Source organism: Artibeus jamaicensis, unplaced genomic scaffold, assembly GCF_021234435.1.
Source record: "Artibeus jamaicensis isolate MK-2021 breed Jamaican fruit bat unplaced genomic scaffold, CSHL_Jam_final scaffold_369, whole genome shotgun sequence".
Classification (NCBI taxonomy): Eukaryota; Metazoa; Chordata; class Mammalia; order Chiroptera; family Phyllostomidae; genus Artibeus; species Artibeus jamaicensis.
Window position 1 is genome coordinate 27,495,900 of NW_026522042.1, and position 25,813 is coordinate 27,521,712.

General features: G+C 43.7%; 1 protein-coding gene across 1 annotated transcript in view; it reads left to right on the plus strand.

Annotated features, from left to right (window-relative positions):
• Window positions 1-25,813, plus strand: part of CTNND2 (catenin delta 2) — an 841,098-nt gene that overhangs the window by 809,922 nt on the left and 5,363 nt on the right. Inside the window, exons 20-22 of the mRNA XM_053657171.1 lie at window positions 16,905-17,031; window positions 19,060-19,191; window positions 24,443-24,516. Of these exons, the coding sequence (XP_053513146.1) occupies window positions 16,905-17,031; window positions 19,060-19,191; window positions 24,443-24,516 (333 nt within the window). The remainder of the gene's footprint in view (window positions 1-16,904; window positions 17,032-19,059; window positions 19,192-24,442; window positions 24,517-25,813) is intronic.

A 25,813-nucleotide genomic window follows, 5' to 3' on the forward strand; every position in this document is an offset into this window, starting at 1 on the left:
CAATAACTTCTTATTTAAAAAATTACAACCAGCATGCCCGAATATTTCTCAGACTGTGAATAATTCCTACCCAGCCGTAGTTGGCCCCTGGGCCAAGTTGCCAACACTGTCAGTTCCCATGACATTTGTCTTATATGGGACTCATTCCTAGATTCCTGGAGTGAACACATCAGCTCAGCACAGCAGCTCCTTGCCCTTCCCCAATTTCCACCTGCCTAGCAAAGCTGCTCAGCAATTCCAGGCTATTCTGAGGGCTCGTAGAAAAGCTACACTGGCAACCTGGAGCCATTTCAGACCATTCCACGTGATGCCATGGATCGTGGCAGTTGATCTACAGCAGTTCTCAGGGTAATTGATCTGTGGGAAATCATGGCATTCCAGGTTCATTGAACCTGCTCTGTCCTCTGAGGCATAGGCCTGTCCAGAGATGGAGTGGACAAAGTACCAGGAAGCCTCAATGCACCATGATGGAAATGCCTCTGAGCACTGGGCACTGAAAGAAGGCCATGAGAACTGAAAGAATGCCACCCCTGTCCTTCTATTTCCTTGCTTCTCCTTGGGCTGCTTGCCAAGAAAACATGCCAGACTTTCAAAACAGACCATGTGAAGTTATCGTTGAAATGAATAGGGCAATGCCTATTGTCAAGTAGGAGGAGACGATTTTCCCGGGGTTTAGCTTATGATACTGTGCTCATTATTTTGCTGTAAGTATTTCAAAGGGCTCCAGACAGAACAGCATCTACTGAGCCTTTCTATGACTAATTAAAATCCTTAGTTCGTAAGTTCAGGGATCAAATCAAAGATGGATCAAATGTCAGAGTCAAACTTGTGTTGATAGTCGCAAGGTTAGGAACCAGACTTAACTCTCCGGCACTAATATTCATGGCCTGATGTTTTTTCAGTTCTGTTTCCATAGTGACCCCAGCCCTCACACCTATGCATGAAATATCAGTATCTTGCAACAATAAGCTGGTGTCTTAAAGAATGCCAAGCTGCCTGTGCTTAAAACTGAATCAGGTTGTGTTTCTCTAGACAGAGGTATCGCATTCATTATTGCCATTTGGATGAGAAAAACAACACATGAAACTAATTTTTAAATGTCCTTCCTTTTGTCACTGGAAAATGGACTCTCACGTAGCACGTACCATTCTACCAGTGAACAATGAGCTTGGGTAGGAGTAGAGTCATGCCCTTCACGGGCCGTCTCACACAGGGCTCCCTCTTCTTACTGCCGTTGCATTCATTTCGTTGGCTGTCACCACCACGGCACTCACAAAACAAGAAATCAATAAGTAATTACATATAGGTGAGGGATACCTACAGACTTCCTCAAATGTCCAAGCCCTAGTGGGTGAGAGAGTGGACACAGCCCTTGCATTGTCCTCCACTGCTTTCAGGATACTGGCCACTGTCCAGTGATGAAACTATGGCCCTGCTTTTTGCAAACTGAAGTCCTGTGCTCAAGCTTAACAGCCCTTCATCACCCTCATCTACAGGACATTTACTGATCAATACTCAATTCCCATGAGAGCTAGAACGATATTTTGAAATATTGTCAAGAAAAAAGCAGCACATGGTCAACATTTAAAATTTGATCTTTAAGTCTTATAATAAAGACTTATTACAAGGGCAAGAAATACTTTAGTTCTTGCATTAGCATGTCACCATTGTGAGAATTAATTGATTTTTACTTTGCAGTGTCTAAGATAATGGTAGAAAAGCAGTGAATCCTCTATAGAAATAAACAAAACTACTGAATGTGGAGCTGTCATTTTATCAAGGAAATGACTTGTTGGGCAATTACTAACCTTTCTACTATGCCAGAATATTCTTCACAAAGAAATGATTGGAAGGACTTTTAGCCAGATCCTAAAGCAATGCCAAGTCTAGTGTCTTCAAGACTTACAATTTCAGCTTCCCAAGTTCTTTTCTAAATCACTTGATGTCAAGTTGGGGGAGAAAAAGAAAAAGGCAGAGGGAGGTTAACTCAGCTATGATACTGTCTTCTCCACAAATCTAGGTGTTTGCTCATGGATGTTTGTATTGACAAATAAGGTCTTCCTTCATGAGGTCCCCTGACCTCTCAGAGACAATTCTCAGACACTCATCATATAATATCTGTCCAAAACAAAGGCACAGATGGGAACAGAAGCAAAAATCAATTGTGCAAAAGTGGAAATCAATGCACACTGCAGCTACTAAATAAAAAGTGACTAAGTTATAGCTGTCAGCAGGTGAATCCCCAAGTCAGGTGAGTCCTGCCGAGCAGTGCCCAAACTAAACGTTTCCTCCGCACCTTTGCCCTTTCACGAGGCTTTACCCATGACATTTTAAATCAAAACCTGCAAAAATACCCCAGAAATGAAAGGCAGGGGAACGGATTGGGTCAGGTACTAGAAAACTCACTCGGTTTAACGTAAGTTTACCACCATTCTTGTTACCTAACTCAAACTTAGCCCTCCCTTTTCGAGGGATCCCAGTAAGCGGGATGACGTTACATCTATGAGTCTTAATTTGGGCAGAAAAAGCCTGGTCAGTTTCTTCTCTTCCCATTTCCATCTCTTCCCCCCTCTCACAAGCCATTCCTTCCCATGCCCCAGTGCCCCCCACCTACCAGGCTTTCTCAGGGAAGGGGGATAGAGGAGAGGAGATCAGAGCCTCACCAGTGCACTTATAGCTTGGAACCGGTCCACTCTACCTACGGGTGATGCCCACATCTAGTTCCTTGTCTTGTGGTGGCAGTGGTGCATTTGCTCAGTGGTACCAGCCCTTAACTGCAGACCACTGGCCTGGACCTGGCCTCCTCCAGCTAACTGCTCTGAACCCCCAGGCTTCCATTACTCCACTGCACACAAACCAGGGTGGATACAGACTTTGTGCCTCTGCAGCTTAGGCCATTTGAAAGTCCTGTTTACACTTTAGGAATATAAGATTTGGTACGGGCCTCAGAGGGTGCTCATGTTGTGGACAGATCTGAAACTCCAGCTTCTCGAGCTCTATGATCAGTCTCTGGTGCTGAGTCTCTGCATCATCCTGCTAATGTCACTGACGTAACCCATCTCTGCAACCCCCACACTCTAGAGAGCTGATGGTCAAGCTAAGTAAGTAGTTCACTTCCTGGGCTTCAGGAGCAGGAGAATGGGGCATGCCCAGGCCCCACCTCCAAAGAAGCTCTCAGCACCAGCTCCTTCCACCCTCTAGAAAATTCTCAGTCTAACCTTATAGACCCTGGAGATGGATCGTGTGCTAATACCCCAGAACTCTATTTTTCCTCCACTTCGGTAACTATGTAAAGATAATCTAGTACTTTACTTAGAGAATGCAGGACAGTGGGGCATCCAGTATGCCCTGCCTTATTCCTTAGCCAACATGGAGACAATATGAGAAGAATCATATGAACACCCTGATGCAGTAACTTATTAAGGAGTCTCATCATCCACAAGATCTTCACAGTTCTAATAATCATGTCTAGTAAACCCAAAATAAACATGGCTTTTAAAAGGTTAGAAATGTATCACCCTCTGTATTGGTTTCTTATGGATCCATGAATAAATTATGACAAACTTAAATTCACAGATTCATGGTGTTACAGCTCTACCAGTCAGCAACCCCAAATGGGTTTCACTGGGCTAAACAGTGTTGGCATGGATGTTCTCCCTCCTAGGCTCCCCAGAGAATCCATTATCTTGCCCTTTCCAGTGATAATCTTTTTAAATCATCAAGCAGGTCCCAAGTGTGTGATAACTAATATAGAAAATATACACATCTAAGTAATAAAACATAGTATAAAACTAAGTAATGGTTTAAGCAAATTTACAATTTTGTGTCAGGCCACATTCATAGCCACCCTGGTCTGCATGCAGTCCACAGGCCACGGGTTGCACACTCCTATTCTAGAAGTTGCCAATCTCTCTGGTCAGTGGCCCTTCCTTCCATCTTCCAGGACAGCAGCCTAGCATCTCTGAGTCTCTTTCTCTGATTCCACATTCACATCACCTGCTCTGAGACTTTCCTGCATCCTTTATAGGGACCTTGTTACCCGACAACAAGTGGGGTCCTCGTGCCCCCTACCACCCTCCAGGCAAAACTCCATAAGCAAAGGTGCGGTGATAAAGGAAAGGAGTCTTTATTCCAAAGCTGCACAATTTGGGAATGACAGCTTTCCACATGCATTAGTCACTTAAGCCTATCAATTAATGCTAAACTCTTTAACCAGTTACAGCATTAATCACTTAAACCTCTCCATTAAGGCTACAGTGAGTTGTCCTGTCATTTTCTCTATTTTAATTATCTTTTTTCTATAGGGTTAGTTTACAAACTAGAACAACATAAGATACAAAAGCTACACAATTTTGAAAGAATGGCAGGCTTCTGTCTCAGAGGCGGTCCCCTATAGAACTCCCAAAGAATAACCCTGCCATCCTCTTGCCAGGCCAGCCTGACACTAGGCTGCACCTGGAGTTTCTTTCCATCCAAAATACCATCTGTTGGGAAGTACAGGCAGCTGCAAAACGATTATCCGGGCATCTTCAAAGAAGAAGAGCTGGAGAACCAGAGAGAGCCAGCACCCACCTGTCCCCCGTCCGATAACCCTCCTTTTATTTCAAATCTTCTTGCCCATAATTGCACACTCTCTGGAGGCATTGGCTTCTCAGCCAGTCCTGTGGTAGGCTGTTTACCACTGCCTCAGGCAAACTTCTCCTATGACCTCTCTCCGCTCCTTCCCAGTGATTGCATCAGACACCTATGTATCAACCTTTGTGATTACACTGACCCCACTTAGATAACTCACAATAATCTCCCCCTTTCGTGATCTCTAACTTAATCACATCTTCAAAGTCCACCCTGCCATGAAGGTTACACATTCACAGGTTCTGGGGAATTAAGACATGGACATTTTCAAGGAGCCATAATGCAGCCGCCCACCCCTCTCACATGCGAGTCTGAGTGTAGTGGTCCCAGTCTGATATCATGTCCCCCAAACAGGGTCTGGCTCTTGCTCCCTCACTGCTGACACATCTAGCATGTTGTCCTCGTCCACATTGTCCACACTGGCCCTCAGTCTGTCTGCATTCCAGGCATTTGGAAAGGAAAGAGGCAGGGAAGGGCATACTTTTTCTTTTAAGAGCATGCCTTTGGAGATACTTCCAGATGTTAGTCATGTGGCCAAGTCTCCCTGCAGGAGAGGTTGAGAAATGGGCCTGACTGAAAAGCAGAGTTTCTCTTACAAGGTGGACAAATGAAAGAAAGCGCTACCAAGGCGCCTGTGCCCACCATCTTGTGTGATCCGTGCACCAACACCAGCACTCCTGACATCCCCACCCACGTTTCATAAGAACCACTTTCTTCAGAGAGCCCAGAGTACTTCCATAAACTGAAAATGCTTCTGCAGTAATTACCAGTTGGCTTCAATTTTGAAAACTGTCCCAAGGCCCTGCCCCCTTAGTCCTATGCAGAGGCCAGCTCAGTTCCAGCAATATCAAGCAGTCACAGCACCTGAGGGGGGAAGTGCTGGTTTGTTGCTCCTTGTACTGTCACAGCACAGTGCCCATGACGGGCTGTCAGTGATGCCCGTGAGGAAGCCTACGGAGCCCAGTGCCATGCGCTACACCGAGAGCCAGCCATGCTCTCTGCTCACGGGGAGTGACCTACTTAACCAGATGACAGATTCATCACTAGTCACTAATATAGTATCATTATAGTATCAAAAATATAAAACACACCTCAATTGTGTTCGACCTACTTTACCATCTTCAACCTGTTTTCCTTTAAGCATTCACAGTACACTTTTATAAATCCAAATCTAACCTAGTCAGTCTCCCAGTTAAAACTTCAGTAGCTTCCAGTTCTCTCTTGACAACGCCCTGCCCACGTCTCCCAGCTCACTTGCTTGGAGCCTCCCTCTCGATCACTTTGTTTCAGCTGCACTGGCCTCCTGGGTGTTCCGTGCTGTCCTCGCAGGCACAGGCTGTGCCACCCTCAGAGCCACTGCACCGAGGGGCACAGGTCGATTCCTCAGCCACGAATGCCTTCCCACCCCTCCCACCGAGCCTGCAGCTTCCATCTCAGTATAGCTGTCACTTCCTCCAGGTAACCTCCCCAACTCTGTCCAGCTCTCCAAGGCTGGTAAAGATCTCTGATAATAACCTGTGCTTTTCCATCATGGCTCTCCCTACAAACGTGATGTGATGTGACCATTTTCAAACATCCATCTCCCATGCAGGAGCCATGCCTACCTCTTTCCCTGTTCTTGCCTCTGTGTCTCCCATGAGAGCTACTTACTCAGTAAATGCAACAGTGCAGCTACCCCAGAGTGTAAGCTTAGCAGAGAGTGCATGCACTGACTGCTTCCATTTCCATGGCATTTTTTAAACGGGGTGGAATATGGAGACCTTGAGATTAGGGTCCAGGGTGAGCTTTCAACTTATTGACTACTGTTGAGTATGTGTGTGAAATGTCTGGCTTTTCAAAGATTAAAATAACTTTAATACTGGAAGCCAGACATTTTCATTAGCAATCCTGAAGACTGGATGTTACTCAGTTCCACCCTGACTTTGATTTGCAGCCCTACTTGGAATACAAAGACCAGTGACAAAGACCATTTATGTCAGCTTTTTGTTTTAAGACTTAAAAAGTGATGCCCAGAAAACAAGAGGACTAATCTGGTCTTATTTCAATTTCTCTGAGCGGGTTTTCTGCATTGTGTTCATACCAATTAACTACTCTCTTCAACCATATTGTATAAATTTCCAACTTGTCAAATCTTCTTGGTGATATTGGTTCTTTAGAATTAGGCCAATGGCAGTAAATTGAATTTCTGAAGTGGATTTACTCAGTATTTGCTTTTAAAATATGGTACTGCTGAAGATTCTTATCCTTATATATCCTGTTATCTTTAAGTATCCAAACCAATTTAATTACATTTTATTAGGAACATCAAAGCTGAAACAAACTAATGAAAGCAACTGGTATGTCAGGTGGTATTTATTTCTGCATTAAACTGCAAATACTTCCTTTTGGTCCTTGCAATGTAGCTTAAATATTTAACTCTAATAGCTTTTGGAATTGTGGATGGAATTAGTTTTAATGACTCTTTAACACTTTGCCTTAAAAACAAATGGAAGCTTTTTTTTTTTTTTACACCAGAGAGGAGCTGAGATTTCACTGACATGTAAAACCTGGCTTGGTCTTCAGTCATACATACTACAAATACTCTATGTCCATTTCTCTGTATTGTTGATGTTAGAACATCCAAACCTATAGAAAATGGTATAAGTTTATTTGAGTCAAACTGAGGACATGCCAAGAAGCAAGATCTCAACAGACTGAGAAAATGCTCCAGAGAATGGCAGTCTTGCAGTTCTTTTGATACATTCGGAATCCAGTAAGGTAGGGACAATTACATGAAATTCAGTGGTGGTAGGTTAAGGAGACAAAGAAAGCAAGGAGGGAAAACCTCAGGGATTGGATTACAAGATAGTTAACATTTAACATTTACAGTAAATAGGAATGGAGTAAGGGCAAGAGCCTATGCTCCCTCTACGTGGTTATACCTCTGAGGGCTCTGAGAAAGATGACTATTCCAGTACTTGACTGGTGCGTTAACCTAGATTCACGAGAACAAGGGACAGGACTTGCTTAAGGCAAAGACAGACTTTTTATTAGGAAAATGGTAGGTCTTAGGCACAACTACCTACTGACCTGCGTGGTTAGGAATTTATGGTCAAATCACCCTGTTGGGGCACTCTTGGTCACTGACCTTGTCCTATTTATTGCAGAATCCCTTCTTCATTCACAATAAAATACCTTTTATTGCAGTAAGGGGAATGTATGTATAACTACCACTAATTTGCAATCTTTTCTTTCTCTGCTTCATGTGAGTACATTAGTAGGTTTATTCCACTTTAAAATGACTGGAAAACCAGCACAATTTCTTATAAGTGAGCAGTGATATCTTAGGGTACCATTTTCAGAGGATGGAAACAGTTCATGTCTTGACTTTCATTTAAAAAACGAATTCCTGATGAGGAAGTCCTGTTAGTGAATTCAAGTAACAAGCCATGAGTGTTCTAAGTTGAGTGAATGGATGAATATGGGTTGCTAAAAGCCCAAAGGATTTTCACCATATTTTCTTTATATCTCAAGTCACTCAAAGCAAATTAGAATTGACACATTTTATGAGCTGAGAGCTTTCAAAGACAGCTAAAGCGAAATCTTGTATTTGTTACTTCAGAACCAAATAGTCTCTGTATGCCCACTGAGAAATCCTTGTTTAGAGACCGAATAAATCTTATCAGATTCACGAGGTCTAGAGCTGCTTTAAAAAGAGAGGGGTGGGGAAGGGGGGAAAAACACCAGCGACTGTACACTAACAGTGTGTTAGTATATATTTTGGGTTCAGCTGACATGCCCAGTAGAAATAAACATCTAGTCTCCATTTCCAAGGCTAATTATTTATTAATGCCTTTGTCTGAGTCAGAAATGCCACTTGTCATTAGAAAAGATTTGTTAAACCTAAATTCAAAGTTCAGAAGGTAAAACACCATGTGCTTTGGAAACGGATCTGCAACTGGCAGCACCACTGTTTGACTTACTATCGGAGCTGTGGCCATTCACTCACCCTGCCCCCTTCCGCCCCATCGTTGACCATTCTCTAAAATAGGCTTTCTTCCAGAGGTCAGAGGTCACAAGAGAAGTAATGTGAAATTCCATTTCCTGTCAATCTCATCTCCTGAAGCACATCAATGAGGACTTGTTATATAACCCCTTTTCTATCTCCCTAATCTCTAGGTCCTCCAAATACCCCTTGATGTGTTTACTTCCCCTGTTCACCTTTTCTCTCCAGATGGACCAGCATCTCTCCCTAATCCTTTCCCTGCTCCTCCAGATGGCAATGTCCCTCATTCCTTCTCTGATCCAGCATGGAGTGGTGGCGGTGCGTGGGGGGGCGCGGTGCGGGGATGTCCAGCAGCAGCAGTGGTCAGCCAGCAGCAGTAACAGAATGTTCTGGGCAATCAGGGAAGTCTGTGAACGCCCCCACGTGGCTCAGTTTTACCCTATCACACGGCAATGCTCTGGGTGCTCACCTGCTGCCGTGCAATGTTCCCACAAGGCGCCCCTTTCAGAAACCGGCCCCTTCCATCTGGTGGGCACATTCCAGAAGTAGGTGTGCATTCCAGTACCCAAGCCTAAAATGTATTGGAGTATCTCTCATGAGAACTCAATGCACTCTTCCTTCTTCTCCCTTTTTCCCTGGCTCTTCTAAGGGTTTGTGTTTGGGGAGAGCTGAGTGTATTTGCTGTGGACACGTGCATGAGTTTTTGGAACTGCAGGACACAAGAAACAGTAGACAAGGGCCTGGGGTGGTGAGCAAAGTCATGCTCTGAGAGCTATCAGCAACAATCCAGGATGCACCCAGGTATAATGATGCTTCAAACTTATTTACAAGATTGGTTAAAGAAGAGGCAATTTTATATACCTCACACTGAAACATGGGCAACTGAGAGAAATTATTATTTAAAATAGAGTAGGCAGCCAGCAGCCTGTATTTTATTTTTTGGCACCGTTTTACCTGAACTAACACCGCCTTCAGCGTAGCTGCAAGTGTGTCATAAAAGACAGATATACCAACAGCAGAAGATGATACTGATGAGGTGGCTCTAAGTTAAAATTAAAAATAAATAATTATAAAGCTCTAATGACCTTCATTTGTTACAGAACAATAAAGCGTAAGAACTTAGAGGCTAGTTGCAAAGCCAGTGACATAGGTCAGCATTTCATTTTACGATAATTAATGCAGCCGTCCGAAATCATTGGATCCCACTAGCACGCACCAGACACCTCTGTGTTGCAGGGTCTGTGTTAGGGACCAGGACTTCAGAATTCAGTAAGGCTGCAGCCCTGCCTCACAGCTGGGGAGCCGGATAGGGTTGCAGCATTCTGTAGTGTGATATCATAGCATTTTGTTCACAGCAGGGGAAGAAAATAATGCTAAGTAGCATAGCTCAAAGCTCCTCCAAAGCTCAGGGACATAATTCACTTAGCAGTAGTAATTTAATGAACATGTAGCGCCTGCCTCCTGTTTCCCTAACACAAAACTGGTCAGGATAAGTCAGACTGGGCAGGTATAAGAGGGAAAGGTGCTGTGCTGTGGAGCTGGCTGATCAGCAGTGCAAACGTGTGAAATTGAATCACACAGCCAGTGAATAGCAGATAATCAGGTGTGATCGGGGCTTACTGTGTGTGTGTGTGGCACCTCTCTGCTCTATGGTTGGGCCATATTTCTGTTCCTGTGAAAGCTAACCTTGAGAATGCCTTATCTGACATGCCCAAATGAAGTCAGTGACTTTAGGGCCTCCTAGGATTTAGCACTAAAAAAAAATGTATTCTGTGTTCCTATTGGTCACTGCCGCCTGTGCATGGAAACTCCAAGCCAATGGCTGTGGTCGTGCTGTTCGTTATCGTTGCCTGGAGGCTCTGACGAATGCCAGCGGCCAGGCCTGACACAGAACAATTTAAACAGAATCTCGGGGCCTGTGGCCCAAGCATTACTATTTTTAAAACTCTCCAAGCTGAGTGAGTCATTTTGACCTTTATTTATGGAAAAGCAACCAACACAGAGCTTACCAGTAATTATGATACCAGTGTGTACTGGGGAAAAGGGCTGACTCCTGACGGATTTCTAATCTCACCTCTCCATCGACAGAGAGAACCCAAGGCAAGCAGTTTTGAGTCACAACAAACAGCACTAGCTCATCCTCTGCACAAACACCTAGTGAATGCATGTGCTGATCTTAATGGAAGATCCTGCAAAGTGTCCAGAGTAAGAAGCTCTGGGGCAAGTATGTGTTGCCCTCACCTCACACAGACCAGTCTGAGAACCTGTCAGTTATCCCCTATCATCTGAACTCTGTTAGTGGAAGTCTCTCCAGTAACACAGTTTTCTTGGAGTTGATTGCAGGATGGTTGAAAAAACAAAATGGAGATTGTTAAAAATTCAGGGACCTCAAAATACTTAAGGGGAAGATCTGCAGACATACCGTGAAGACCGGTGGTTGTGAGGCTGCAGAGAACATTACCTTGATTCCTGTGCATTCTGGGCCATTGAAAGTACAAAATGGACAATAGTAGCTTTGGGGAATAATACAGTGTCATAAAGAAACACATCAGGAACTTTCACACAGAAGCCAAAACCGGTGGAAGGACAGTAAAAGGGGAAGATAAAGAAAATCAGATTATTCCTTGTGGCAATTTAAAGTTCAATGGCTTTGAACTTTTCTTCTCTTTTGGATTTCTATCTCTATATACTTGGAGCAATTTAACAATCTCCAGTTTTAAGTTTACTGCATTAAAAGTAGAAACCACTTCGAGGCACAGATATCATATCACACTTCTGACAGCTTGGCTGGGTTTTGAGCTGAGGGGCACAACTTCTGGGTGGTTCTGCTGGAGGGGACCAGTAGACATGAAAAGAGTTCCTTGCCATCAATAGTATAGATTAATGGCCCTTCCCTAGTTACTAGGCCATTCTTCATTCTGTTTTTCTTCCCTCAGCTATCTTCTCTAATCCCTGGTGGTCAAAAGGTTGATGCAAAAGGGAGCTGTGGTTAAACACCCCATAAAATAGAATTCAGGAAAAACTCTCTGATCTATATTGGTTAACACTTTAAGGAAAAAAAGTAGGGATCAAAGAGGCAAATAATGATTTCAAAGCTACATGCCCAGGGTGTATGTGTTTATGTAAACCACTTCCAAGCCTTTCTGAATGACAGGGGCAGCAAATGAGTAATAAATTGATTGCAAGCTGTCTGGATAACAAGTATTACATGGCTATTTGGATAAAAGAAGTGCTACCTTACTAATAACTTTCCTAAAGAAAATATGTCTTCATTTCCCTTGTTCTTTAGAAAGCAAAACATTTTTTTCAATTGAATGATGAAGAATTTCATGCAATAAAAGATGTGGAAGGGGAGTGTATTTATCCTTAGGTAATTGATTCATCCGAATAAGTAAAACAGGTGTTGATTGATCTGTACCCTGGTCTATACCATCCAGCGTTACACTGTTTTTCATGACATCTGCAAGTATGTACCACCATCACAATGAAAATTGTAAGGTCTCTTCTAGGCATTGTTGAATGTAGCAATGTTAGAGTTCTTTGGTTCGGTCATTGCATTGCACCTTTCACTCTGCATCTGTGAATGAGAGGAAGACAGAGATGGAAAAGTACCCAGAGCTCCTCTGCCTGCACCTCCAGAGGCTCCCAAGCTGTGACTCAGAAAACTGCTGGAGTCAAGAGCCTTGGGAGGGTTACCATTCTGCCCTGTTCCCTAAGCTTTTCCTAGGACTCCCAGCTCCATTCGAAGCTTCCCTGTCCACAGGCACACCGTGTGCAGAGGTATCTGACTCAGGTGGCTCTCTTGGTGCCTCTTACACACTCCTCATCATCCTCTGGTATCTGCCAATCCCATCAAGCACAAACAAGTTACTGGCAAGATCACATTTCTGTCATACATTAGCATTCTCAGAACTGGGCCTTATGAAGGATTTGAAAACTTTTGGGTTTTGTCCTTATAAAAGTTTCTTCCTTCATATATAGGTTTTTTTGTTTTTTTTTATTGTCACATTTTTTTAAATTTATTTAGTTATTTTTCAAGTACAGTTTTCTTTTGTCAATTTCTCCCATCCCAGCCCCCCATATATAGTTTTATTATTACAACCATGTCCTTGACATTTCCAGAGGTATAAGTACTTATATGGTCCCATAGTAATATAAAGATCATGGAATATGAACTGCAGAGCAAGACATCTCCAAAAGCATGTGTAACACGGTGATGCTGAGTAATCCATTGATATCTTGCCAATAAAACCAAACCTAGGATTTTGTCACATTTATATCTAGTTGTCTCCTTTTGTCTCAGAACCTATCAAATACTAAGTATTAGCTGATATTCTGATATAAAGTACCTTGCTCACCTTTAATAGCATATGCAATATTATTATTGGGTTGGCCAAAAAGTTTGTTTGATTTTTTAATATATTTTATTGATTATGCTATTATAGTTGTCCCATTCCCCCCTTCATTCCCCTCCACCCTGCACACCCTCTCCCACCCACATTCCACCCCTTTAGTTCATGTCCATGTGTCTTAAGTTCTTTAGCTTCTACATTTCCCATACTATTCTTGCCCTCCCCCTATCTATTTTCTGCCTACCATCTATGCTACTTATTCTCTGTATCTTTCCGCCCCCCTCCTCCTCCCACTCCCCTGTTGCTATTCCTCCGTGTGATCTCCATTTCTGTGGTTCTGTTCCTGTTCTAGTTGTTTCCTTAGTTTGTTTTTATTTTAGGTGTAGTTGTTAATAATTGTGACTTTGCTGTCATTTTACTATACATGTTTTTTATCTTCTTTTTCTTAGAAAAGTCCCCTTAATATTTCATAAAATAAGGGCTTGGTGATGATGAACTCCTTCAACTTGACTTTACCTGAGAAGCGCTTTATCTGCCCTTCCATTCTAAATGAAAGCTTTGCTGGATAGAGCAATCTTGGATGTAGGTCCTTGTCCTTCATGACTCGGAATACTTCTTTCCAGCTCCTTCTTGCCTGTAAGGTCTCTTTTGAGAAATCTGCTGACAATCTAATGGGAACTCCTTTGTAGGTGACTGTCCTCTTATCTCTTGCTGCTTCTAGTATTCTCTCCTTCATTTTAATCTTGGTTAATATAATTATGATGTGCCTTGATGTGTTCCTCCTTGGGTCCACCTGCTTTGGGACTCTCTGAACTTCCTGGACTTCCTGGAATTCTATTTCCTTTGCCAGATTGGGGAAGTTCTCCTTTATTATTTGTTCAAATAAGTTTTCCACTTGTTGCTCTTTCTCTTCCCCTTCTGGTACCCCTATAATTTAAATGTTGGAACATTTAAAGATGTCCGGGAGGTTCCTAAGCCTCTCCTCATTTTTTTGAATTCTTGTTTTTTCATTCTGTTCTGGTTGAATGTTTCTTTTTTCCTTCTGGTCTGCTCCCTTGATTTGAGTCCTAGTTTCCTTCCCATCACTATGGGTTCCCTGTGCATTTCCCTTCATTTCACTTAGTGTCACCTTCATTTGTTCCTCCAATTTGTGACTAAAATCAACCAGTTCTGTGAGCATCCTGATCACCAGTGTTTCAAACTGTGCATCTGATAGGTTGTCTATCTCTTTGTCACTTAGAAGTATTGGCTCTGGGGCTTTGAGCTGTTCCTCTGCTTGAGCCATAATGTTTTGGTCTGTTCATGTCTGTTACATATGAGGGGCGGAGCCTTAGATGTTCACCAGGGAGGAGCAACCCAGGTCTCTGGGTTGTGGTGCTGTATGTGGGGGCAGGTCCGAGAGGGAACAATGGCGCTTTGCTCCACTGTCTGTTGTACCTCAGTCCCTTCCACCTCTTCCCCCAAGCAAACTAGGCCTTTCTGGTGCTGATTCCCATGTGGGTGGACTTGTGTATGTTCTAGGACCCTGTGGGTCTCTCCAACAAACTCTCCTGTGAGGCTGGGAGTCTCTCCTTGTGCCTCAACCCCCACAGGTATTTTCAATCAGTGTTTTGAGGTTTTATTTCCCGGTGCTGGGACCCTGGTTTGTGTGATCTGTCTCCCTCCCCAGTTATCTGTGCACGAATGTGGGACCACCGCCCAGTCAGCCAGCCACCTTGCACATGGTGCCCTGCTTCTCAAGCACCACCTCACTGGGTCTGCCCATTGCCACCCATGCCAGAGGTCTGCCAGCCGCCACCTGGGTGCCCAGGGTCTGCCCGGTGCCTCCTTGCACACCCGGTGCCGCCTTACGCACCCAGGGTGCCTTGCATGCCCGGTGTCACCGCTTCCTGCGCCTCAACCCTTCTCTGCCTCCACCCCGCCTACCAGTCTAGATGAATGTGTTTATTTTAACTCCTTGGTTGTTGGGCTCCCATACAGTTCGATTTTCCCTCAGTTTTGGTTGTTATTTTGTTTCTAAATTGTTGTTGTCCTTATTTCAGTTGTTTGAGATGGCACAGTGTGTCTACCTACTCCTCCATCTTAGCCAGAAGTCAGCGCGTTTGATTTTTTTTCTGTAAGATGGCTCTAGAAGCACTTAGTTGACTTTATCTTCATTTGAAACAATTTTGTTAGATTATATTGTGACAGCTGTCATATCAGTGTGCATTTAAAAAAAAAACATCAGCCCTGACTGGTGTAACTCAGTGGATTGAGCGCGGGCCTGCGGGCCTGTGAACCAGACAATCGCGGTTTAATTCCCAGTCAGGGCACATGCCTGGGTTGCAGGCCAGTTCCCTGCAGGCCAGTTCCCAGCAGGGGACACACGAAAGGCAACCATACATTGATATTTCTCTCCCTCGCTTCTTCCCTTCCCCTCTAAAGATAAATAAATAAAATCTTATAAAAAAGTATTTAAAAAAACATCAAAATTGGTGAATTTCTGTGTAGCCATTTTAATATTGAAGATGGAAGAAAATATGCAACATTGTTGGAATATTATGCTTTATTATTTCAATAAAGTTAAAAATACAACTGAATCACACACACACACAAAAGATTTATTCAGTGTATGGAGAAGGTGCTGTGGCTGATTCAACATGTCAAAAGTGGTTTGTGAAGCTTCTTGCTGGGTGATGCTGCATGGTTGGGTAGACCAACTGAAGTTGACATTGATCAAATCAGGACAATTAAGAATAATCACCATCATAACACACAAGAGATAGCTGACATCACAAAATATCCAGATCAGTAAAGTTGTTGGTGAAAATGAAAAACATGTCTTTTATTTTATGGAAAAAAAAGCATATAGACTTTTTGGCCAACCCAACACTTACTCATGACCGAAGAAGCCAAACTTTTGACTAAAGCAATTTCTTGAGCCACACTACCTATAACCCCAAAGTATGTCTCATTGAGTCCCTTAAATGTCTAACTATTATCAGAAAAAAAAAAGCTAATAGAGTTGAAAATGGTTACCCCTGTGAAGCAGGAACTGGGGGTGGGACAGTGTCTGCTTTTCTGTGTATACTGTCAGTGCTATATGATATATTACTCTAACAGAAATAAATTTGGCTTGAAGAAGAAAAAGACTGGGAGAAAATACTGTGACATCCTATCAGGACATCTCAGGGAAGGCGGAATGGATTGTTGGCTATTTTTATTTTCTTCTTTATGCTTTCTAAATTCATAAAATTATCCATAATGTATTTATATCATTTCTATAATGAAAGATAGCCTATATGCTTTTCATGTATTTACTTGATACTGGAAGGCTTAATGGAGGATCAATTTGATAGGATGCATTTTGGATATGCTCTGAATTGAAAACTGTAATTTCTGGGGCAAAGCAGAGAACATGAGTGAAAGCGTGAATACATGCTGAAGGCTTTGAGCATATGGGGACTGGGCATTTGTGACAGAGAAGGAAGCTCAGCACAGTGTAGCGGAGACAAGCCAGGAGGGAGAATGCTGCCTGGAACCTGGCCCTGTGAATGCAAATGTAAACTTTTTTGGAAGGTGGTTGAACAGAGAGCCAGAAAGAGCTGGAACCAGGTAGGCAAAGAAGAGACAGTTTCAGGATCATTCAACATTCTGAGCATGACATTTTCATTTAAATAAAAGCTTCTAGCCAAAGCAGGTTTGCCAAGAGACCATTTATTCCACATTTTGGAAGGAAAGCAGGCTCTCCCGTGTCAGCCTGTCTGGAGGGAGCAGGAGGTGGGTCTCAATTCACACTCGTCTCTGTTAACCTTGATGATGGCACAGAGCTCCATGATTGCCTCTGACAGATTGCAGAAATGTTTTGCAAATTCAAATGCATGGAACTTGGAAACATCAGGAAGTGAAGAATCACTCTGCATTCCCCACTTAATAGAAGCATGCTGTCTTTGCAGGATGGATGGTCACAATATCACTTTGTAGCCTCATCTTCAACCATTGAGAGGGATCGGCAAAGACCCTACTCCTCCTCCCGCACGCCCTCCATCTCCCCTGTGCGTGTGTCTCCCAACAACCGCTCAGGTAAGAGATGCCCAGAGTCAGCCAGGTCTGATCTCCCTCCTTCCTAGCCCTTTAGCTGACCCCCACAGAGGAGAGCCTTCCCCATTCTGACATTTGCTGAAAATATCGAATGACTCTGTTTTTTTTTTATTGCCATGACAACTTTATGTTACACACAGACTCAGAACAAATCTCTAACAGATTCCTAAAAATCTCTCACAGGTGTCATGGACATGAAATTCAGATCACAGACCTACATTCAGTGAGAAACAAAGATAAGGAAAACTGTCGAGTGTTTTTAAGTCAGGGTTTTCCATGGATGTTTTTCCAACTGAAAATACTCTGAGTTTCACTTTATCAATTATAAGTGGGATAACAGAATAGGGGAGAGAGAACATGCTATTTCTTCTTTTGGAATGATAAGCATTTGAACTACATCCTTGAGGATTTCATTACTGATCAGCTTTATATTATTACATTTAAACCAGCAGATAAATGATGGATAAATTCATATCACAACCAAGCATAACCTTTAAGCCATTTATGTTTTTCTAATTTTGCCACCTTCTCACTTCTTTTGAATTTGATGAAATGAAGCAATGATTCAGAGAGTGAAAAGAGGGGTACATCCAGGGACCAAGGTTACCCAGTGGGCTGAAGCTGAGGAATTCTGCAGAATGTGAATGATAAGCTTCAGGGAAAACTGAGGCTTGACTGGGGGGAGGAACATGGACACTAGCCAAGGAAAAAGGGCTTTATCCTAAAAAATCAGTTCCCCAGAGTTCTCCTGGCCTTAATAATCACCAAGTCTGCTTGTTAAATAGGGATTCCTAGGCCTATTTCCTGAAAGTTCAGACCCCCAAAATCCAGGGCTTAGTCCTGGAATCCCTAAGATCTCAGGTGAGTCTCAAGGTTAGATGAGTTTCTGAAGCACTGCCCCAAACACAGGAAGCTGCTCGAGGCTTTGAGGCAGAACAGAATTTTGCTGAGATCATACGGAGTCAGATGCAACTGAGTGAGCTCCGGATAGGAGTGGCATCTCGAGGAGCATGGAGAGCAATGTAAGGACAACCACGAGCCGGGGTGCACAGCACGCACAGATATACTGTGAACCCCGCACCACATCTCTGCATTGACAGGGCTGTTTGGTTCCTCCCAGTTCCTCCCGTCTTTCAAGAAAACTAAACCTCTTCTTATTCAGTCCTTTACCTCCAAGTTTAGCCTTTTCTGTGTTCTGGGGCCAATTTGTTAAAGAATCATGGAATTCCCAGAGGACACCCCTAATCACAGTCTGCCACTGTAGAAATGGAAACACAAAGGGGTGATAGGGCTCACTCTTTAGGGTCCACCAAGTGTTGAAGGGCTGGCCAAGGTGCAAGGTATGGGTGACCAGTTGTTGGGGGCACTCATCAAAAGAGCTGGAGCAAGATGCTGCCCCATCAGGAAGAAGGAGCTGTCCGCACGCCCTGCCCCCAGCGCACCCCAGCAGGTAGGTCTTTGCAGGCTGGAGTCTTTCAGCTCCATAGATCTCCCTGTGTGGCAAGTTGCTTCCTTTGGCTTCCTTTAGGGGAGTTTCTGGGTGACTTTGTATTTAAGTACAACTTATTTTAAGTACTTATTTTAATCAGAGATTCTTCAATATCTGCAATAGCTCCTCTGAAACACATCTAATTAAAAAAGGGAGGAAGATAGAGGAAAGGAAGGAAGAGAAAGATAGAGATAAAATGAGAAGATAAGTAAACCAAAACCGTTCTCATTCTTAAAACTGTCCCATGCACCTTGAGCAGATCATGTTCCCACCGAAAGTCTCTCTAAAAATGATGGCCCCAGGATAGAGTTCTTAATTACTTGCCTTCAGCCCCCTTAACTACAAAACACCAAATGACACAGGGTAAGGAAATGAGTAAAGACAAGAAAATCAACAGGCCCATGCACACTTATTGACATATGTCGAGCCAGGTGTATTTATGACCTTAACTGTTCGTGTGGAGCAGTATCCATGCTGTGAAATGAGACTCAGAAAGTCAACCTTTTGATTTTTCTATGCAGCAAGTGCCCCAGCTTCACCTCGGGAAATGATCAGCCTCAAAGAAAGGAAAACAGACTATGAGTCCACTGGCAGCAACGCCACCTACCACGGAACGAAAGGAGAGCACACCTCTAGGAAAGACACCGTGACAGGTGAGCTCTGCTCCGTGTGTTACCCCCTCGGAGCTGGTGGCTAGATCTGGGACAGGGAAGAACACTGGGCCATCAGACTTCAAGCTGTGCCTGACAGCTCAGCAGGGCTTAGCAGCAAGCAGGTCACTTGAGAGCTTGACAGTAAAGACCCCCAGGGACTGGAGATAAGGAGATTAAGCCAGAGGTGTAAAAATTTAGCATTATTCCTGAAAATAGCTAAGAGAAAATGTCCTCTATACACATTATTGTCAGTCTTTCTTTATCTACCTCTTTCCTCTCACTTGCCCAGCTCTTAATATTCTCTCAAATTACAGAGAGAAGTCATCATAGGTTTCTTCTTACTTGGCATATCAAGCTTTGCCCATTAGCAATGAAGGGAGGAGCAAAAGGATAAAAAATGAAAGAAAGGGGAGAGGAGAGGAGGGACAGGAATGGAGGGGAGGGGAGGAATAGGGAAGACAGCAAAGGAAGAGAATTTAAGGGAAATTTATTTCTATTGAGACATTTTCTCCTTTTACCTTGAAACTGAACTCCCAAGAAGATTCATTAGAACCAATGACCACAATTTCCCTGAGGAGGAATTGATCTTTCATGCTCCTCATCCTTCACTACCCCAGTCATACCCACTGTCTCTCCTGTCTCATCAGCTGGTACTCTGTGGAGGCCAAATGGGTGCCCATTACCACCCCTGCAGTGTGCCCTGCCCAGGGAGTTCAATACCCAGACTTGACCTTAACTCTGCTTTTATTCTGTGCAGCTCTCCTTGGGGCAAGGTTTTGCCTTTCACATCCTCATCCCCCCCAGGCTCTCCACACACTACTTTCCACCCTCATTTGCCCCTCCTCCAAGGACCTGGGGGTACGGATGCGGAGGGGGTTATTATGCCTTGGAAACAGAGCTGCCAGAGTCATTAGGGTCTCTAAGGACTCATACCCTTCTTTGCCACACAGATGTAGAGATCTGTCCCTCCTGAAAACTGGCCATGAGGAACAGGGCTTTAACAAAAACAGGGCCTGATTGGGCCAGTCATTAAACTGGGGTGCAAAGAGCATGACTCTAAGCACACACTGAGGCTCTGTTATCAGAAAAATCTTAGAAGCATGGGGTGTGTTTCTCTAATATTTAAGTGCAGACCTGCAGGGAAGCAGAACAGTTGAGGTGGATGATTTATGAAGATTTCTGCCAGACCAGAATAGCTAAGCAAATGTTTCTAATGGTAAATGTACTTACCCCAGAGGCCGTGTTTCCCCCTAGTAATTCTGCACGGCTCCACAGAGAGAGGCATAGTCAATAGATGCTCACGATCCCCACTCCTAGGTGGGCACTCTGCCTCCAGGTGCAGTTACAGAGCAGATGTCTCAGCCTCACTCCTGAACACTCACCTGGATGGGAGAACTGAGCTTGTTACCTAGGATGAACCTTATCATTTTCATTCACTGGCTTTTCCCCCATCAATGTCACCCCAGCTGTGGAATAAGGAAAGTTGTGAATGCAGATGCTGAGTCCCTAGAGTCACCACACTCAGCGGACAATCTGATTTGCTCGGATTGCTCCAGAGCAGTCGGGACACTAAACTTACCTGACACACTCAATTTGCGACTATTATTGCCTGAGGTAGCCACCTCACCAGCAATCTGGAATGACAAATTGAGATGATTTAATCATAAGAAAAATTATGAAATTGCCTGCATTGTTATTTAACTTTTCTCTTGAACTTTCTTGCCCAGTGGAATCATTTAAAAGGCTTTTAAATGTGAGAGTTTGCGTTCAGATAATTCCAGTGGTAGATAATCATGCCCTGCGCACATAATAAACTAAAAATAAAATCTGTTTCTGATGTGTAGTCTTCCTAGAAAATAGCAGGGATCTCAACAGCTCTACTATTGAGATAATGTAAATTTTCAACCTTATATAGAGGCTTAAACAGCTTTGTTCTACTTAATTTAAAAATACAATTCAATAATACACTATCAATCATGTAGCAAGCCTAGAAGGACACTACTATCTTTATTGAACAGCATGTTTACACGGGAAGGTTCCCTTAAAGCTAACTGTGTAAGAGGTAGTTGTTGTTATCACATTGGTGATGGTGATGGTGATGGTGGTGGTGCTGCTGCTGCTGGTGATGGAGGAGGTATCAGTGATGGCATTGTGAATGAGGGAGTATCGGCAGTGAGGTAAATGGAGATCCTGGTGTTGCGGTGAGACAGGTGGTGGCATTCACCACTTTCTACAGTGATTTGAATAAGCCCTCACCCATGCCAGGTGAGAGCCAGCAAACCATGGAGGAACGGAAAGGATGGATTGCCAACCTCCCCTCTGCCACACTTCCCCCAGTGCCCATCATTCCAGCGTTTACTTGCAGATCAGATTTCGTATGACCTCCTCGTCAAGAGCACTACTTTTTCTCATTCACCAGTAAATCCAAAGGACACAGAGTTCAGCGTGTTGAAAAACCTGAAAAATGGCCACTTTCTCGTTTCTAAGACATCAGTGGATGAGTATGTCTTACCATTTTCCCCAAAGCAAACATTCTTTCTGCTGCGGGAAAACCATGGGAAGCTTCACCCTCAAAATCAAATGAAGGGAAAGCTTAAGTGAGGCAGTTCCTTGCCTAGGTTATAGTCTCATCTATGATGTCTTAGAAATATAGATCCATTTAGGTTTTTTTCATTCTAGGCTTCCCTGCACCCCCTTTTCTGGATTCATTTTCTCACTTAGATGGAGTCTCTTAAAATGTCTCTCTCTCCAGTGCTTCTTTGCCACAGAAGAGTCTTCAGAAAGCCAAAGTCAGCTGCTCGTTCAGACGTGCAGGACTGTTATGGCTTTTTCTTGCCGTCATAATCCCCTGGGAACATTACGCATTGAGAAGCACATGTCACAGGAGGGCTGTGTGATCCTGGCAGCTACACAGGCTGACTTTAAAAATTCACTGGGGGATTTTACCCTGCACTCTAAGTTTCCCAAATGCCTTTACATCAAATGGTCTGGTCTGTTTTTGTCAGTGTCTCTCATGCCTTTGAAAGCCATTCTAATCTTTAATATGCTGATTTGGTTGGAAACAGGGGCCTATAAAAGATGGAAAGGCACTTTCCTGTGAGTCTACTCTGAGCTGCTTGCAGGGGCAGAGCATTCATGAAGGTGTCTGTTTTATGGGTCTGCAAAGGACACAAGTTCAGTCTCAGCTGCACAGTCTCCTCCAAACAGGTGAAGTGGACAGAGAGCAGGAGGAAGGAACTTCAGTAGAGACAGCTTAGCTCAGAAGCCACAAACACAACAGGGAGGGAAGCTGGGGCTATGATAGTGCACGGTCTACCAAATAAAATTGTATTTTATTCCAACAGAAAATTTTTTCACCTTATTCTTGAAGTGACATTTTCCATCAGCAAACTGTAGCTCTGAAGGCAAGTTTCCTAGGTTTACTTGTATTCATTGATTTATTCATTCAGCAAATAAAGCATCTATTCTGTGAGCATCCATCAAGGCCAGGCACTGTCCCAGATGCTGGGGTTTCCTACAAAAATATCAGGACAGACTGATCTCTGTCCTCACAGGGCGTCTGCTCTCATCCGTGAAAGCAGATACACGAGATAAACAATAGAACAAACTCACCAAGAAGGTGAGTTTGTTCTATTTTTGCTCAACAAAAATGTGTTGAGCTCAACACATGTGTTTGCTCAACACATAGTGTTGAGCATGATAGGGAAAATAAACAAGGTAATGAGATAGAGGGTGTCTAGTGCCTAGGGTTACTTTATCTGACAAAGTCAAGGGGGAGAGATTTGAGCCAAAACCTACCCATCAGCCAGGAGAGGCAGTCCAGAGTCTGGGGGAAGCGAGTTCCAGGGAGCAGGATTAGCCAGTAAGTACAAGATCCCTGAAGCAAAATAAACTTGGCAGGCGCAAGCTAGGAAAGTGGGCCAGCATAGCTGGGGCTCCCCGAACAAGGGAGGATGAGTGAGAGATGCTGCAGAAAGTTAGGCAGAGGCCAGGTCACTCATAGGCCATAATAGGGAGCTTGCTTTTTATCATAATCCAATTTGTCTAACGAGATGCCCACTTGGCTATTGGGAAAAGATGGACTGGGGAAGCAGGGATGGGCAGAGCAAAAGCTGGGCCTTCAGGGAGGCGGCTAGAGCATTGGTCCTGGCACAGGATGGTGTTTTTCACAGTGATACAGTCAGAAGTGATGTGTATTCAGCTGGAGTCTGTCTGAGTGGTGTTTAAAATCGAAAGCAGGCTTTCAGCCCTCACTGCTCAAATACAATTTCCCAAGTGGAGCTTTATTGCACAGCTGTTATGTGCTCTTAGTAATAACTGCAGGTGAGATGATAGGTTACAGCGACTTTGTGTCTAGACTGGCCTGTCTCTATGACAGAAGACATGGTGTGTCATCCTGTTTCATTATCCCATAGATACTGGAAGCAAAAGATAAGCCCTTCTTTACTTCTAGAGTGTTTTATACCCCAATGGCTTGTACAAAAAATGTTTTCAAGATCTTTCTTTAATCATAACCTTATCATTGCTATGAAGGGGTTGGTACCCGGGGCCCTCCCTCTGGGCCTGTGGCATGAGCCTCATAGGTTCCAGGTGAGAAAGTGGGCATATGAGCACCCACCCCGCCAAGGCCTTTGGAAGCTGCCTGTAACTAGAAGAGACATCCCTTCCTTTCAGCTAGGCTGCACACAAGGCAGAATGGGGGCTCCTGTGTCTGCCTCACAGGATTCGAAAGCCACAGCCTCCCAGACTCCCAGGCCCATGCAGGTGGTGCTTCCCGCCTGCCCTCCAGGCCTTTGAGAAATGAACTGCCTGAAAGATGGCCGGGAGCTTCTGCGAGCTCAAATTAGAAATTTCATTCTTGTCACTCTCCTGCTGAAAACAAAGCTGCTGATACGGATTCCTGCATGCTTCAGTGCAAGTGACAAGCTTTCATTATCTCCCAGTTTTCACCAGAAAGGAAGGCCATAAAACCTGCAAAATGACCATCTGTTTGTCGCACCTACCCTGACCCTGTCTGCAATCTGAACATTAGTGCAGGAGGCTGACAAAATATGGGGATTTTATAGAAGAACTGTGCTTCTTTCTTACTATCTGTATGCAAAGTGAAGCGTTTGGGGCGAAGAATTTCTTCCACTTGGAATGGTCCATGAGAAACCAGGCGGGTTAGAGCAAGAAGTTGCTTTGAACACCATTAGTCCTCCATTAGAAATTGTGCTTTCTTTACTAATACATTTGTTCCCTTTGCTTTCAGCTCAAAATACTGGAATTTCAACTTTGTATAGGAATTCATATGGTGCGCCCACTGAAGACATCAAACATAACCAGGTAAAGGAGATACAGGACGTTTGTATTTATTTTTCCCTTCAACTTGTGTGAACAGTCCCGGAATTGTCTAAATAAGTTCACTTCTATCTAGCATGCCTAAAGAATAATAATTATTTAAAGTCCTGTTCCCTGCTTCCCTTCCCTCAGACATCACCCCGCGTACATTTGGGTGGTGGCAGTCATTACAATAGCCTCCAATTTGAAAAGAGTCTTAGATTTTACCACAACCACACACATAATTTTGTGGTGGAAAACAAGTTTTCTACTGTGATGCAAAACTAAAAGAAAGAAGGCAAGCCCCAATTACACACACATAAGATGCTGGTTACTAGACAAATTGCCTAATTACTAGACAGGAATTAAGCAGTTCCTATAACCCAGCCAAATCTCATTCAGAAGAAAGCATTCATTATGAGTGATAGTTATTAACCAGACAGACTCATCAACTTCAATATGAACAGCTAAATAGAATGCATTTAAAGGGCCTTGCAACTCAAGGTCTAGTTGAAGCAGCAGCACCAATGCCACCAGGAGCTTGTTAGAAATGCAGAACAGATTCTTCTCTGTCCCTAACCCCAACTTGTCCAAGGTCTCCAGCATCAGACTCACATTTTATCAAGTGTTTGAGTGACTTTTGTGTCTATCCAGGTTTAAGGAGCTCTGGGATGGTAAAATACCATCCCTAAAGGGATGGCCTCCCTAAAGAACTGACCTAAGTTTGTGTCTGTGTGTTTTATTCAGCAAACATTCGCTGAAGCCCATTTGCTCTGCAGCTTCTATGGGGACTATAAAAGCCAAAAGGCACAGCCTCAGCTCTGTCATTGATGAATAACCTCATACTTTTCTCCCCCTTGCGTGATCATCATGGAAAGAATGGCATTCCTTGAACCTGTTGGCTACTAACAACCATTGCCAGAATGGGCTTCTTGCTGATAGATTCCTCTCGTGCATCAGGAAAGCTGGGCTGAAAAGATAAACCCAAAACCTGTTTTCTTGATCACAGTCCCCAGATAAAAGTCGACATGGAAGGACAGTGGGTTGTTTTTGAACATTTCTCAACACCCAGCAGGGCAGCATTTCTGAAAAGGAAAGAGACCCCCTTCCAGTGGGTAGAATAGAACCATTTCCAAGGGAAGGAGGAGGAGGACATGACAAGTATCTCCTAGACCTGAAGTTATTTTTGCTCTAATCAACCATCAACAGGAGAAAGGAGAGTGGTTAGAGGAGTTGTCCTTTTGCCCTCAATTTTCCAGTTCATGCACAGCTGCCCCTGAAACACCTGGTGCTGTTTACAACA